Source organism: Xiphophorus maculatus, chromosome 6 (genome assembly GCF_002775205.1).
Source record: "Xiphophorus maculatus strain JP 163 A chromosome 6, X_maculatus-5.0-male, whole genome shotgun sequence".
Taxonomy (NCBI): Eukaryota; Metazoa; Chordata; class Actinopteri; order Cyprinodontiformes; family Poeciliidae; genus Xiphophorus; species Xiphophorus maculatus.
The window spans coordinates 3,620,914-3,636,537 of NC_036448.1; the positions used below are offsets into that span (position 1 = coordinate 3,620,914).

A 15,624-nucleotide genomic window follows, 5' to 3' on the forward strand; every position below is an offset into this window, starting at 1 on the left:
TTCCCACTACCGTCTGTATTTTTGCCAGAGGTTTTGCTTCTAAGGACGGTGTTTTATCGGGTGGACATTTTAAAAAGACGCGGGTTGATAGCGGCTCACTGCGGCTGCGTAGTGTCCGTCTCTAGGCAACCGTGACAACAGCGTCAGTTCGTGGGGGTTTGGAGAGAGGAGGGTGGGCAGGCGGGGGTCCTATTTAGGTCCCGCAACGACAATTTAGCTGACCTTAATACTTCCCGTGTTTTGGTTTGGTCATTATTATTACACTTATTGTTGAGATGTGTGTGATAAGTGTGTCTGTCAGGGCTGACAGTCCTTTCAACGATAACAGACACAGCAGTCATAGAGAAAGTTAGAGCAGAAAACCAAACCGGAAGGAAGCGAAGCTCCCAAATCCAGGCCAGTGACGCAAAAAGTGGCTATGCATTGTGTGCAACTGCTGCACTATTGGGGGCGCAAAAACGATGTGGGGAATTTTTTTTTTCTACTCAGCTTTTTATGTTCTTAACAGCTATTTGTGTATGAAATGATCAAAACCAAAAGAACAGCAGTGATTAGGCTCCCATCCCCTCGCATGTTTACATGTAACCGTTCACACGGTACCGGGCCTCAGCTTCTGCTGCGAGCTGTGTGTGTGACGTCACCACAGATCACACGCACTGAAAAATACACCAACTTTACGCAACGTTCGTCACCTGTGTAGAGATCACTCAGGTGTAGAACCTTGCTCACTGTCAAACACAAGATCCATTCTCTCACTGCTAACCCCCGCGCGGGAAAATGAGGCTTTGAAGACCTAGATTTTTTTTTTTTTTTTTTAAACCGCATACTGGAGAGCTACAGTGGTGAGCAACAAAGGTTGCAGCAAAGTGTGAGCTGTTTGTGTTTTGCATACTGCAGACACGGTCGGAAAAAGGAAACGTTCACGTTCACAGACTGGCTGTCTGCGGTCTGCAGCCTGGTGATGCCAGCGCACGTTCAGATGTAAGATTGGCTTTAATGCTTACAGAAAAAAAACACACTCACGCAATCGTGTCAGCTAATACAGAAACGTGCACATCATATATACACCGCGTTCCAAGTTATTATGCAAGTGATATTTTCTCAAATGCTCAATGCAAATGATGGTCAGTATGATTTTCAAGTCGTGAACTATTGCAGGTCAAACTTTACTGAACAAAGCTCCCAATGAGAACGGTGTATTTTTCAAAAATAAAAAAATAAAAAACTCAAAATGCGCTGCTCCAAATTCTTATGCACAGCAGATTTTCTAAACATTTTATGGATTATGAAGAACTGCAAACGGTCGTAATGTATATTTCTTTGAATGTGCAGCATCAAGTGGTCACATGTACTAAAATCAAAATATGTTTCAATCAAAAACAACTTAACAGACTGAGTTACATGTTAACGTAGGACCTTCTTTGATATCAGAGACACATATAGGCACCCTTATGACAACATTTAATCGGTGGACTGATTTATGACCCTAATCATTAATTGCTTTTAATTTCTGGTGACCGGTTGTTGAACCAAAAGCAGTTTGTTTGTTTTGCACGTCCTGACTGGTAGCTATCAGATATGATGTCTCAGTGCCAAAGTGAAGCTCAACACATTTACTTTCACTAGTGGAGCATTTCAGCTTTCGCTACAAATATATATGACTAAACTTCATTACGAATTGCTTTGGGTTTATTTCAGTGCCATGGATACGGAGATGGAAGGGAATATGAAACGGAGAAAAAAAGAACAAGAGAGGTCTGGTAAAAAAAAATAAAAATAAAAAAAAAAAATCTGAAAGGGAAAGAAAGTGGTAAGAATTGAGGAGAAAACCAGAAAATGGTACATATCTGTTTCTACATCTCCAGAAAGAGATTTAAAAAATTATAAACAAGAAACCAATAAGCCACAACGAAAATCAACATATTGTCACCTTCCTAAAATAATGGTCTAAGCAGATTTTTACCTATGATATGCAACAAGAATAACACCACTGACAGGCAGAGTGTAATAGTTAACGCGAGACGTATTTACTGGCAACCGCAGCTCAAAGAAGAGCAGAAAAATGAACATCACATTGTTTTAATGTCTTCTAGAAACACCTGCAGTCCACCAAACTGAAGCATCATGAAGAATCCAACTTTTAACTTTTAATCCAACTTTTAATTTAAGTCCCCCAAGTCCTGGAAAAAAAAATACAACTAAAATCTAAATTATTGTTACCTCTGAGAAACACTTTGAATTAAATGAAACTAAAGAATTCCAGTTGCCGTGGATGGTGATGCTGCGGGCATGAAGGATTCCTGACTGAAGATTGTTGTCATGCCAACAGCTCAGTGTACTGGATGACACCCTCCGTTGTTAGCATACACTGCTAACGCTAATCCACCTCATTTTAAACTCTTGTCTGGTCGTTTGGTTAGAAAGTCAGGCAGAGAGAGAGACGCTGAATTGTCCGACATGATGCCACAAATCATTAAATGATGTTTACAGGCCAACTAGATATTTGGAAGTGATGCTGGAGGGCCGTGGGGTGATTTTCTTTTTCCTGTCCTCCCATCATAAGAGTAAACTTATAGGTTTAGCTAGCTGGAACTGATGGGACCAAGACTGACGAAAGAGGAAAATGTCTGACGTTAACTCCGATGGCGCAGCTGAATACTATTTGCATGGCATCATTAACTATAGTTAGCACTGTAGCACTTCTTCCTCGACAACGACCGCAGGCGTCTCGCATGTTTGAATGAAACAGGGCTTCTTTGTTGGCTGCGGAAGGCGTCGGCGAGTTCAGGGGAACAGGTGAACAGCAAAATTATTCATACCACAATTCAAGTCTGTCCAAAAAGAAAGAAGTGCATAACCGACGTTTTATTTTAGATTCAGTCAGGTTCATTATTATTCTCTCGGAGGAGCGAGAGAATCAAAATGAATTGCTTGTCAAAAGCCGGCTGAGTCGGGCTGTACTGAGGAGGATGTGTAAAAAGCATCAATTCCAAAGTGTCTATTGCACTGGCAGTGGAAAATCTATTCTTTAGTTTAAATACTTCAGGATTCAAGTAGAGAAAACTTGGTGTTGATGATCTTTCCGTGTTTAAATCTTTATCCCGCTGTAAGAACCAGGGATGGCCCATTTTCCCCCCCCTTAATACAAAATGTCCTTGTATGTAAAAGAGTTAGTGCATATAAATTGTAAACGGGAACCATTTTATGAACCTCAACCAAATGAGTAAACAGCAAAGCAGCATTGACAGGTTTTAAGTTTCACCGTTGATGCGATAGAGAAGCCAGATCAAACAGACTCCCACTGTTCCTGTTTTAGAAATAGTTGAAAGTCAACAACTTTCCTGCAGCAACAGGTTGGACGGTTCGTTTTTGCTCAAAATCGGATTGAATTATTGCTGTCAGAAAATCCCAACTTTGTTGCACCAGCAGTGGATCTCTTTTAACCAGCACCTCTACGAATTTCCCCTCTATTTTGCAATGAAAATGTGCTTCTCGCTTCTTACCTTTAAATGCTAATCGTGTATTTCTGCAAAACTGCTGTCATTTGTGGAAAGCTCCAAAACCCAAAACTGAAGAACTGCCGACATAAAAAAAACCTCATTCGCATGAGGCTTAGGGTTTAAAATTAGCACGACACAGACACATCTTTGCAGAACTTTAATTTCACATTCTGTGGTCTTCCCACAACGCCTGCACTTTAAAAATGACCACGACAAAAATTCATAGACAAGATGGAGGTCTCACTCCAGCAGCGATAACACAACCTGTTTTTTCTGGCTTCTTCTGCGGCAGTAAACCACTGTGTGGGCAGAGGTCCTAGGGAAAGGCCTGAGGTAATACATCTAGAAATGAACCCATCGGTGTTATAGTGGGCTCTCGCCTCCTCGCCTACTATAAAAATGCTGCTTTGCAAGGATAGGTGTCGACAAACCGGGGTTTACAGAGGAGATACATTCTCACTACAGTGCAGTACAGCTTCCCGAACAGTCCTGAGGTGCTCTGCTGGACCTTTGGGTGCGTCGCCTCCCGCCACAGTTCATAAATGTCCTTCACGTGGCCGTGAGAGGTCATCATCTGGCTGTAGATACACGGGTGGTACGGTGCCTTGCCCTCTCCCGCGAAATAAACGTGCTGCTGTGGCGACACGTTGACGGCGTTGGCGCAGATGCCCATGAACACGTCGTCTATGTAGAGGGAGGCGTTCAGGGTCAGCGTGGCGTGGTAGATTTTATGGGCCACGTCGCCAGAGACGACGTAGCCGGCCCCGGCCGTGTAGTCGGGGTAAGTCGACCATTGGTACATCTCATAGGGAACGTAGTACTTGCTGTCTTTTCTGCGGATGGGAGGTGCTCCGATGTGCACTCTCCCCGTCCAGAAGTCGGTGACCCCCTGGCTGCTCAGCTCCTGCAGGTACCTCACCAGGTTGGGCATGTGGACAAAGACGTCGTCGTCCGTGGTCATGAAGAAGCGGGCGTGGGCGCAGCGGCTGTGCATCCAGTGGTACTGCATGATGAGTTTGAGGGTCAGGTTGTGGAAGGAGTCCTTGAAGTTCTTCTGGATCAAGTCGCCATAGACGGCATCCTCGTGGACAAGCTTCCTCCGGAAGCCACTGTCGCTCTTATTGCTCCACAAAGGCTCGGTCTTTTTCCTCCTAACGGTTCCCAAGGCGAACAGGACCTTGACCGTCACGCCCAGGGTATTTTGGATGTACCCCTCGTTGCCCCAGGTGGTTCGGATGGCGTTTCGACGCTCAAAGTTCTCCGGGAAGGATTTTACGAAGACGAGGAGGAGGACGTCCTTGTCTGCGCACTTGTCGGGGTGGTCCAACACGTAGGGGAAGTCACTGAAGCTTCTGGCCTGCTCGCGAGGAATAGTGAGGCTCCTATTGACGTAGTAGAAGCTGTTGATGAGGTAGCGGAAGGAGTAGGACTTGACGTGGCTGACGACGGCTGAGTCCAGCTGCTCCCAGCAGATCATTACCACCGACAGCAGCAGGCAGCTTGTCATCAGCTGCACCAACTGGCATTTTCGGATGCGCCTCAAGTTCACGAACATCCTGGAGGTTGGCCAGCAGTTGACGGTGGGCCCAGTCTGGTGGGAGAGGGGGTGTGTTTAGAGGCGGCGAGGTAAAGGAGTCTGAGAGTGTTGCTACAGTTTCTTAGAGCAGCAGTTGACGGGTCTTCCATCCTAAGCTTCGCTCATTCAGCCCGAGGTAAGGGTAGTGTTGGGAGTCAACGGTTCTGCGTGGAAACGGCCTCCATCTTGATACAATCATTCTCACACACACAACTGTCAATCACCTGGTGTATCATCTTCCCTCCATGAAGCCCGTAGTTCTGTAAAAAGAGAACACAGGTATTGTTGTGATTAACTCTCATTTCCTAGGCCCTTTCGTTAAAAATGAAGAAGTGGAATCAGTGTTGAAAACAGGAAATGGAAATCAGAGCCTGAAAGTATACATATGTGGGTCTCCTAGGCCAGGAGTGGCTCTAAAACCTTTAGTGTTGCAAATAAATGTTTGTTCTTGTGTTGTAGTTTAGCACCGAGTTCTCTTATGTTAAACCCCCTATTGAAAGTATTCATAACTCTTCAGATTTCTTAGGTTACAACCAGAAACAATCTATTTTATGTAGCCCTAGTCAGGCTAGTGGTGCATGGCTTTAGGTAAGCGGTCATTACTTTGCAGAAATGTCTTTCACAGATTGAACATTTTCAACCGCTTCTTCTTTGCACAACAAAGTTCAAGCTCAGTCAGATTGGCCAGAGTGTTTCCACTCTGCTGGAAATTCAGGATAGATGCAGTGTTAGGTTTTCTGCACACAAATTAAAAAAACTAAATAAAATAAATTAAAAACAAACAGTGCCTGGGACCGCATGCTTACTCAACGCAATTGGTTGCACTGGGTTTTATTTAGTGGTAAAGAAGTAATGGGAGGAGCGTACAAATGCAAGCCACACTTTTCAAATGTGGTGTGATGTGACTTTACTCATTTTTTTGGGCTTTGATACCAATTTAGACCAGGTCTACAGGGACAATCTAGAACTCTCGTACTGGCCTAACACAGATTAGGTTGACACATGATACATTTTTCTGTCGTAATGGAAAAATGTATCATGACACATTTTTCAGCCACGTAGTCGGACCCCACCCTGCACTGTATGCAAATCCTACGGACAAGTTTCATTCCACATCCGGAAAGCATACAAGGCTGGAAGGGAAAAACTTTCATTCTTTTACTTGCCATCAATAGCGGCGCTGCCGGAGTAAAACTAGTCCACAATCAAAAAGGAAACCTGGAGACGTAGGTATTTTTAATTTAGTGCGCCATAAAAAAACGTTCAACAAGTCAAAATCACTTGTAATCTTCTTTTTTTTTTTTTTTTCTGGCTTTCTGTGTCGGCTACGCTACACGCAGACCTGCTGCCGCAGCAACTTACTGACAACAGCTCCACTAATGTATCAGGATTCAACACCAAAACAACAAGCACACATTTCCAACACAAAGAACAGAACAGTCGGTCCACTACAGTTGTATGTTTTCAGGCTCTATGCTTATTTTTGCGATTATTAAACCGTAGACGTGAATACTATAGTTAGAGCAGCAGTGGTTGATTATCTGATTTAAACGCCTGCTCTACTAGTCACCTAACGGAGAGTACATATGTGGGTTGCCTTTGTTTAACTGAACTGAACCAAAGCATGCCGCATTCTGCAGCACATCTACATGCCAAAGTCAAGCTAGAATGACTGACTCACTTCTCCCTCCCTCAACAAGGTTCACAAACCTTGTTATCTAGTTGTTATCTAGTGTTAACAACTAGATAACAACAACTAGATAACAAGGTTCGTGGACCTTGTTATCTAGTTGTTGTAGTGTTGATAATTAGTTGCAGAGCAACTAATTATTTTATATATTATGCGCACATTTACATTAGAAGTTGTGATGAAACATTATTTTTACTCAGTTTTCTCTTTTTTTTTTTATTATCCAGCTCTGTAAAATAGCCAAAATGTCGAGACGATATTGAAACCATAAATTTTATTCCACTTCCTTGACACGATATGCTGTGTTTGGTCTTTCATATAAATATAATATATATATATATAAATAATATAAAGATATTTATTAAATAATCTTGTGTCCCAAGCATCATCGACTACATGTTTGGTTGTCCTTTATTAAATTCTGACCGGACCCAGATCCCAGTGGAACAGCAAAGGACTTGATTAAAGCTTTTCGTGACGATGTGTCCTTTTAAATCATGACGTTTGTGTTTTACAATACATAGTGACCTTTGAGTAGTCATTGTTGATAATCATTGTTGATAACATGTTCAGCTTCTAGGGATTTCCAAACAAATGAACCAAGATAAGTGACATAACACGGCATTTTATTCAAAGCTTTGTGCTTTTCTGACGTCTATTTCTAAATAATTTTCCTCTGGAACCTTTCTAAAGATCCGCCAACTGTTGTGCAAAGCAGAACCAAATTTTAACGACCCGCCCACAGCTGTTTCCCCACTCCCACTCCCCCTCATCCAAACGTGTTCAAAAAGCAGCCCCAATTTTATCTGGCAACACCGACTTCTGCGGCAGACAACACCTGCGCGCGCGCGTGTGTGTGTGTGTGTGTGTGTGTGTGTGTGTGTGTTTACCCGCGGAAACTGAGCAGCGACGTACGCTGAAAAGTCAAAACGTAGCCGGGGGGGGTGGAAGAGATGTAGAGCTGAAAGATAAAAGCTAACGCAGCAAGATGTGGCGATGTGAGCCTGGTTATAAAAGGGGGGGCTTACGGCGCGAGCCAGGCGAAAAGCGCTGAGGGTCACGGAAAACGTTCGGACACAATGGGAGCGCGTGAAAGCAGCACAATGCCGGATGAGGAGAGCCGGCTTCCGCCTGGGCCGGAGCCGAATCCGGGGTGAAGGGAAGGGAAGGGAGGGGGGGGGGAGAGGAGGACTGGATCACACCCAGGGCATAGGACCCCCACTGCGACCTGACAGCTTTTTAAACATCACTGCCTGCTCTGGACCTAATGAGGTCACTGACTCTGAACGGCTCCGTGAGCCGGGAGCGGGATGGAGAGATTCTTTTCACACAGTCACAACACTCGCTTACGCGCCCGTTTCATCCTTGGGCTAAACGAGGGCTCACTTTTATTAACTGTGCATGCAAACATCTTAGCATTGTTCATACAATGCTACTGTACATGGATATTTTAAAACATCTGCTCATGTGCCTGTGGGCCTTTTATGCAAGCAGAGACACACAGGAAGCAACTCGGGCTGCAAATAACAATTATTTCAGTAATTGATTTTTCTGACAATCGTATGAAAAATAGGCAAATTTCACTGATTTTTCATGTAACCATTTAAGGTTATTTATACAATATTAGAAATACATCATACATAATGGTTTTTTTTTAAATAAGTAAAAATACGTTTAAAATAAATATAGGTTATTCTGACAGCTAATCAGAGAAAAATTGCCACAGTCTACAAGTTTTCCTTTAAGCAATTAATGTTACTTTATACAAGATTAAAAATACATAAAATATACAAATAAATAAATAACAATTCGTATAAAATTTTTTTTATGTTATCGCCTGCAGGACTGCAACTAATGATTATTTTAGTAATGGATTATTCTGGTGATTAATCGATTAATCGTACAGAAAAATTGACATCCAGCAGATTTTTCACTTAACAAAATCTATGTCATTTATGTTATTTTAAACAGCATTAAAAATGCAAATAATTCAATTCATTCTTTAAATGATAAAAGAACTATTACATTGCCTAAAATGCAGCAACATTGTCGCTGATCGCTGTATGCTTGAACATTTGAAGCAAAGGCAGGAAATGCAGCTAAAAAGTTAAAAAGAACAAGTGAAAAGCCCGGGCCGTTCTGCTTAACGTGACAATAACACAGTGTAGAGATCATCTGTCCCTTTTTTTAAATTAATCTATTAATAATTGGACAACAAAAAGTGGTTAGTAGCATTTGAATTTTTTGCAGAACTTGAGGAGTTCTGTGTAGAACATTTTTACCGACAATTCTTTTCTTTAATCTTGCATGCAAAATGTAGACGTTTTTGTAGAGTTGTGGCTCAACTACTGATAAATATGTTGTTCTTTCAGCCACTTCTCTTTTGAGGCCGTATACTCCAGCTAAAGGTTAATCGATTAGTAAGTTAGGTGATTCATTCAGTTATCAATTCGTCCAAATAACTTGTAAGTGCGGCAAGCTCTGACTTGTCTAACCGCTTGAAGCTTCTTTCTGTTTGTTATTTTTATTTTATTTTCAGTTAAAGATGATTGTCTGATTCAACACCTCTGTTTTTTTTTTAGAAGAAGAAATGTGTTGAGTACAAAAGAGCTTCAGGGGGCTAGACTAGTGAGAGCTTGCCGCACTTACGCCATGGAAGCAAAAAAACACCTTAAAAAGAAAAACTACAGCAGTGATACGTAAATACAACCGGAGCTCAGTGAGAGCAGACAAAGTGAACTGGGGCTTTAAGAAGAAGGACATATTTAGGAGTACTTAGTCAGGCTCCTTCGCCGGGTGGTGAGCAGAGACTGAAGTCATCGATTAGATCCAAACTGAAGTTTCTTGCTTTTAAAAATGTTCCCTCCCCAAATTGCTTTCTCCGTGAGGACAGATGTAAGCAGGGCGGCACTCTTGATCCACGAAACCAGAGCTGCTCACAAACATGGTTCGAGAGTCACCGCTTGTAGAAATAAAGAGTTTGAAGCCCAGAGGAGAGGCGCGGCGTGGGAAACGGCCCACAGTAAGGAGCAACAGCCAGGCACTCACCTGGTCGACGGAGTGGGTCCACGTTCCCTCTGCTCCGCTTTCAAAGACTTTCTCTCTTCCAAGTGTGAGCGTTAGCCCCGAGGTGAGGAGGTGGGGCAGGCTTCAGCTCTCAGTCCACCCAACCTGGGAAGGATCACAGTGTTTCTCTGCCAGAGAGAGTGTGTGAAAGTTCAGTCAGACGCCTGGTCTGAGACTGATAGTGTTGATTGCAAAGTTGCTGGTAATAAAAAAGGAAGAAAGAAAAAAAAAACAGAGCCAGGTTCTCTGACTGCTGTTTCCACTCCCTCTCTCCCTCTCTCCCTCCCTCCCTTCCTGCTTTCACAGCAGCCCAGAGAGGCTCTGAAGCAGACAGAGGAACGGAGGATCCAGACCCAAAGAGAGTTTCAAACGGCCGTCGAACGAAGCCGATTGGAAAATCTGCAGCTGCGTATCCTCCTGTCTGTGTCCCAATTTAATAATGCAATACACCACACACGAACACACACACGCACACGCCAGCCCACGCCCGCACACACACACACACAGAGCTACTGGTTATTCAGTTTCACGCTTACATTTTTTTTTTCATTTCACAACACCGACCGTTTCTTGACTCCTAAACTGCCTCTTTTCATCGCCGAAAAGGAACCCGTAGATATCCAAAAGTATTCACACCCCTTGAATGTTTCCCCATTTTTGTCCTATTACAATCACAGAACGTCCGGTGAGGTAGACCGACTCAAAGCAGCGCATGGCTGTGAAGTGGAAAGGAAAGGATAGTTTTCATTAAGAAAAAAAAAACAATTAAATCTTTTTTTAAAAATCTTAAAAGTGTGGCTTGCATTTATATACAGCTCCGTTCACTTTGCTACCGGCTTCACATAAGTATCGGCTAATCGTCGATCTCCCAAAATAAAGAACATCAGTGCACCCCTACAGATTTCACCCAATAAAGTGTTTTTCTTTAATCTCAGTATAACTGCAGATCTTCTGTTTCTGACCTCAGAGGTTTGACTGAGGACATTAGAGAGCTAAACAGCATCACGGAGGACCAAGGGACATGTGAGGCAGAGCAGTGAGACTTTTAAAGCAGGGTTGTGTTAGAAAACACATAAAGACCATCTATTGATGGTGTGATTATTAGTTGTGCAATCCACAGATATGGGTTTTAGGGGGGGGAAAAAGAGTAAGATAAAGAGACGGCTGAAAGAAAGCAGATATTATTGGCTGACAAATATGATGCGTGGCAGAAAGCTAACACTGCACATCGCTTTAAAAACATCTTCTCCTTTGCGAAAATAGCGGCTAGTCAACGTCATGGGGGACGCTTTTCCTCAGCTGAGACAAAAGAAGTAGGTCGGAGCTGATAAGATGAAGCTAAATGCAGAACAACTCGGGGAAGGGAAAAAAAAATCCATAATTGCAGCCAAAGGTGGCTGACCCGGGCTCACCTTCCAACGACCCTACCTACACACACACACACACAGCCAGAGCTACAATGGAGCAAATGTTTAAAGTGGCCCAGTCAAAGTCTGGAGATAAGTACAAGGTCTGTGAAACAACTTGCTTCTTTTAGAGAAGTCCTCCGCCCAGTCTGAGCTTGGCGGTGTTTTCACGACTATATTGTGCCGCAATGGTGTTGACACCTGGGGGCCCGAATCCACGCCACACTTCAGGGGTTTCATTTGGAAAATTCCTGTTTCGTGTAGCACACAGCATGCCTAAAATACCTGGATGCTTTGCGGTGGTAAAGTGACAAAGGGGTGTGGATACTTTTTCAGAACACAATACAGGTTGAGTAACAAGTAGTGGTGTGGGCGTTGAAATGAAATCGCTCTCGCCAGTCTCCCTCTAGCAACCGTCCTACACCAGTTCCGCTGTTGTTTATGATGCTAACGCTACCGTTAGCCTAGCACTTAGCGAAGCAGAGCTACTTACTTTACCTCCTCCGGAGCGAAGCCATGGCGTGTAATTGGTCTGCCTTAAAAAAAAAAGAAAGAAAGAAGTCAAGAGAAAAATCACTCCCTTCACGAGTCAACAAAGGACACACTGCTAGAAAGGTTTTTGTAACTTGCTGAATTAATTTGCGGTTACCTGTTCAACTGTGGTTGTCTTTCATAACTTGTGGTTTAACCGTCTTATTTTTAAACGCTAACATAAATTGCATTCAGGGACAAACGCAGCATTCGAAATGTATAACGGTCGAGTGGAATTAAGTCTGCCGTTGATATAACCGTTACCAGAGATCGTGAAGTGAGCAATTTTTGTAAATAAATAAATAATTTAAAAAAACAAACAAACAAACTAGAATTGACCTTTTGCACGTGACGTCACTCTCTCCGCCATGGCGGCTGTCAAAACAACCTGTGAGCTCCTGTAAATTCCACATAAGGTAGGTAGCCTAATATTGCGACTATTTGGTTGATTTCGCAGTAAAAATGGCGGTGCGGTTTAATGCACATACAGACGGGGCTGAAAACCTAACTTGTTATTTTGTTGTATAGCCTTTGGGATGGATAGCAGCCGTCTATCATGACCGCCAGCCCTCGGTGTCACCGCGGATTTGCAGCGAACACTTTTTTACAAAGTAAGAAGATTAACGTTCATAAGTAAGTGTGATTAGAAAGATACCAAATATTGCATTATGGCGAACCAGGTTACGTTCACAGACTAATTAGAACACGTAAAAGCCATGAGTAAACTGGCGAAAACAACTTCATTCGCTCAGTTCAATACTCACATCCACCATGGCGCCGGGAATGATTAAATGACGTAATTGTGAAAGGGTCAATAAAGAAAGCATTCAAAAACAAACTTGTCATAGCGTAATTAAAGCAACATTGTTTTAGCTATTAGGGGCTGCACAGTGGCGCAGTTGGTAGCACTGTTGCCTTGCAGCAAGAAGGTCCTGGGTTCGATTCCCGGCCGGGGTCTTTCTGCATGGAGTTTGCATGTTCTCCCTGTGCATGCGTGGGTTCTCTCCGGGTACTCCGGCTTCCTCCCACAGTCCAAAAACATGACTATTAGGTTAATTGGTCTATCTAAAATTCTCCCTAGGGGTGTGTGTGTGTGAATGGTTGTTTGTCCTGTATGTCTTTGTGTTGCTCTGCGACAGACTGGCGACCTGTCCAGGGTGTACCCCGCCTCCCGCCTGGAACGTAGCTGGAGATAGGCACCAGCAACCCTCCCGACCCCATTAGGGACAAAGGGTGAACAGAAAATGGATGGATGGATGGATGGATGTTTTAGCTATTATTTTGATAAATCCCGGTGTTGGGAACCGGGTTTTTGGTTTTCTTTGTGGGGGGTTTCTCTGTTCGCCTGCTGCTTCATCCTTTATCCACCAGATGGCGTTAGAGGCTGTACACCTGGAGGGGCTGACTCAGTCAGTGTACCTGTGATTCATCACCCGATCATCCTGGAGTTTAAGAGGAGGAGCAGACTGCCAGCACCTCGTCGCCTGAGTGTTTGCCAGTAATGGTACTCTGAGCCCTCTGAGTTAGCTCTCTGTGTTTTCCTTAGAAGACCTTCTAGTGTCTAGTAATCGATTCTTGTTGTCTCACTCACTCACTCACTCACTCACTCACTCACTCACTCACTCACTCACTCACTCACTCACTCACTCACTCACTTTCTCTCCCTCTCTCTCACTTTCACTCTCTCACATAACATGACACCTAACATGTTATGTGACACCTTGGAAGTTTCCCTGTGAAATCTCTTGACCTGGCTTTTCGCTTTTCGGTCCTCATGACGTCGTAGATAGTTACCCACTGGTTGCCCGAGTCCCTTCTTCTTCGCCTCTGCAGATTAACCAAAAACCGTTCCTGGATTCCCCAGCTGGCAGTCGGCTCGCTCCTCTGTTCTCCTCCACGCTTGAACTTACCTGTCCGCCCTCCACCGCAGCCTCCATGTCGTCTACCCAGAACGTACTCAGTCAAGACCTCACTCTGGAACCTGGATCGCCTTGAGGACACACACAAAGATACCGAAACTACGAACCAACAACGTTTACTCTTCTGGGTTGATGTAACCTGAAAATCCAGTAAGACCAGTTTAATTTCACGAAGTTCCAGTTTCCTGATTACCTCAAACTTACCATCTTCCGTGCTGCTCTTCAGTGTGCAGATGACCCCGTGTGCCTCCCCCCAGGACCAGACCCTTTCACCAACATTTTCATATTGTTCAAATAAACGTTACTTGTCTGATTACCTGTTCTCCTGGTGGTGTTCTGCATGTGGGTTAAGAAACTGGAACCCATCATGACACAGGGTAGTTTTTCGTATTACCAAAGCAGGCTTAAAATATTCAATAAATAGTTCAGAAAAACGGTAAGCAGTGGTATTTTTCAATTTACATGTATGACTAAAGTACACAAAATGATCACAAGATTAATGATCATCAGCAGGGCCGTGCAGAGACCTTTGGAGGGGCAGGGCCTCAAAGTTAAAAAGAAACACATTGAACATAGCAACAGCCCATATTAATCAAGAATTTAATTGGATCCTACTGTATCATTGCCATCATGCGGGAATAATGCAAAGCAAACGTGGTATATTTTCCCCCAACAGGTATAAAGTTGCTGTTTCTGCTGCTGACAGTCCTGGAGATCTGAGTTGATCTGAGACTGTAGCTGCTAAACAGACCAGAGGCGAGAAGGTCGCTGGTTATGAAGTTATGAAATAAGCAGATTTGCTGCCATTTCACTAATTAAGCCCTAATAATATCTATTTAACCTGTAGAACAACTTGGCTGCAGACTGATTTATAAAGATCCAAAAAGCTCAAAGACAATGTTATTAACTCTATATATTAATTTGATGTTAAACCTCTGAAATCTAGAATTGTAAGTCTGGGATATGAAGGCAAAGAAAACTCAGTACCTGCTGGTAGGGGCCCTCCAGACACTCAGGGGCCCCTAGAAATGGTTTAATTGTAACACAGACCATAGATCTAAAGCTGTAGCATCATTTATAGAGAATGACAATGTTATTAAATTTTATTTAATGCATTCAGCTGATAAAACAAAATACAGTTAGGATTTAATTAGGAAGTTTACTTTGTAAAAGTTTAAAGAATCATCTTGATAGTTTGATTGTTGTGTTACCATGGCGACAATATGGCGTAGACGTGGATCAGAAACATGTTGGACTCGTTTGGACAGTTTTTTCCCTCTGATTTTGGATGTTTTCTTTACTTCCATGCAATTTTTGACAATGCATAATCATGCCAACAAGATATTGTGTTTACATTGGGGCACACCTGATCAGCACGTCAAAAGCTCAACCTGAACGATAACCTCAAACCCTAAAGCCGGCATTGCTGATAACTATGCTGATCACAATACCTTTTATAGTTCAAGTTTGATATATCAGATTTCTCATACTTGTGTCACCATTTTTATGACACATATCCTGTGGTCTGATGACACTAAAACTGAACTGATTGGCCCGAATGACCATTGCTGCATAAGGAGCTTCCTCTTCTTTTGGCAACAATGTGTGTGGAACACGCCTCCCTGGTGAGGTGTACGTCCCACCGGGTGGAGGCCCCGGGGAAGACCCAGGACACGCTGGAGGGACTGTGTCTCTCGGCTGACCTGGGAACGCCTCGGAATTCCCCTGGAGGAACTGGAACAAGTGGCTGGGGAGAGAGAGGGAAGTCTGGGCCTCCCCACTCAGGCTGCTGCCCCATCGACCTGACTAAGCAGAGGATGATGGGTGGATGGTTCCTCCTTTGTGTTGAAGCTGTAACTGAGTGGGGCCTCAGTTACAGCTTGGCCCCAGTGTCAGGTTAGTTGGTGCTGGGAGGGTCTTTTATTAGAAACCTTGG

General features: G+C 43.5%; 1 protein-coding gene across 9 annotated transcripts; it reads right to left on the reverse strand.

The window, feature by feature from the left end:
• Window positions 1-3,642: 3,642 nt before the first annotated feature.
• b3gnt5 (UDP-GlcNAc:betaGal beta-1,3-N-acetylglucosaminyltransferase 5) lies at window positions 3,643-13,807 on the reverse strand. Of its 9 annotated transcripts, none has more exons than XM_023335847.1 (5): window positions 13,680-13,768; window positions 11,737-11,774; window positions 9,815-9,960; window positions 5,301-5,336; window positions 3,643-5,091 (listed from the first exon to the last, which is right to left on the reverse strand). In XM_023335847.1, the coding sequence occupies exons 4-5, from the start codon at window positions 5,310-5,312 to the stop codon at window positions 3,892-3,894; spliced, it is 1,212 nt and encodes a 403-aa protein (XP_023191615.1). In that variant the 5' UTR covers window positions 5,313-5,336; window positions 9,815-9,960; window positions 11,737-11,774; window positions 13,680-13,768; the 3' UTR covers window positions 3,643-3,891. The 9 variants fall into 9 exon arrangements, with proteins under 9 accessions (XP_023191615.1, XP_023191613.1, XP_023191612.1 ...); XM_023335845.1 differs by having other exon boundaries at window positions 11,732-11,774; XM_023335844.1 differs by lacking the exon at window positions 9,815-9,960 and having other exon boundaries at window positions 11,732-11,774; window positions 13,564-13,807.
• Between the last annotated feature and the right edge of the window lie 1,817 nt (window positions 13,808-15,624).

What these genes read in the sequence shown, in the direction of transcription:
- b3gnt5 (XM_023335844.1), bottom strand. Translation starts at nt 13,706, where the DNA reads ATGGAGGCTGCGGTGGAGGGCGGACAGGTAAGTTCAAGCGTGGAGGAG. An exon ending in TTCGCTCCGGAGGAGGTAAA is followed by an intron (nt 5,337 to 11,731) that starts GTAAGTAGCTCT and finishes CTCTTTTTACAG; the next exon opens with AACTACGGGCTTCATGGAGG. An exon ending in GAGGGAAGATGATACACCAG is followed by an intron (nt 5,092 to 5,300) that starts GTGATTGACAGT and finishes CTCTCCCACCAG; the next exon opens with ACTGGGCCCACCGTCAACTG.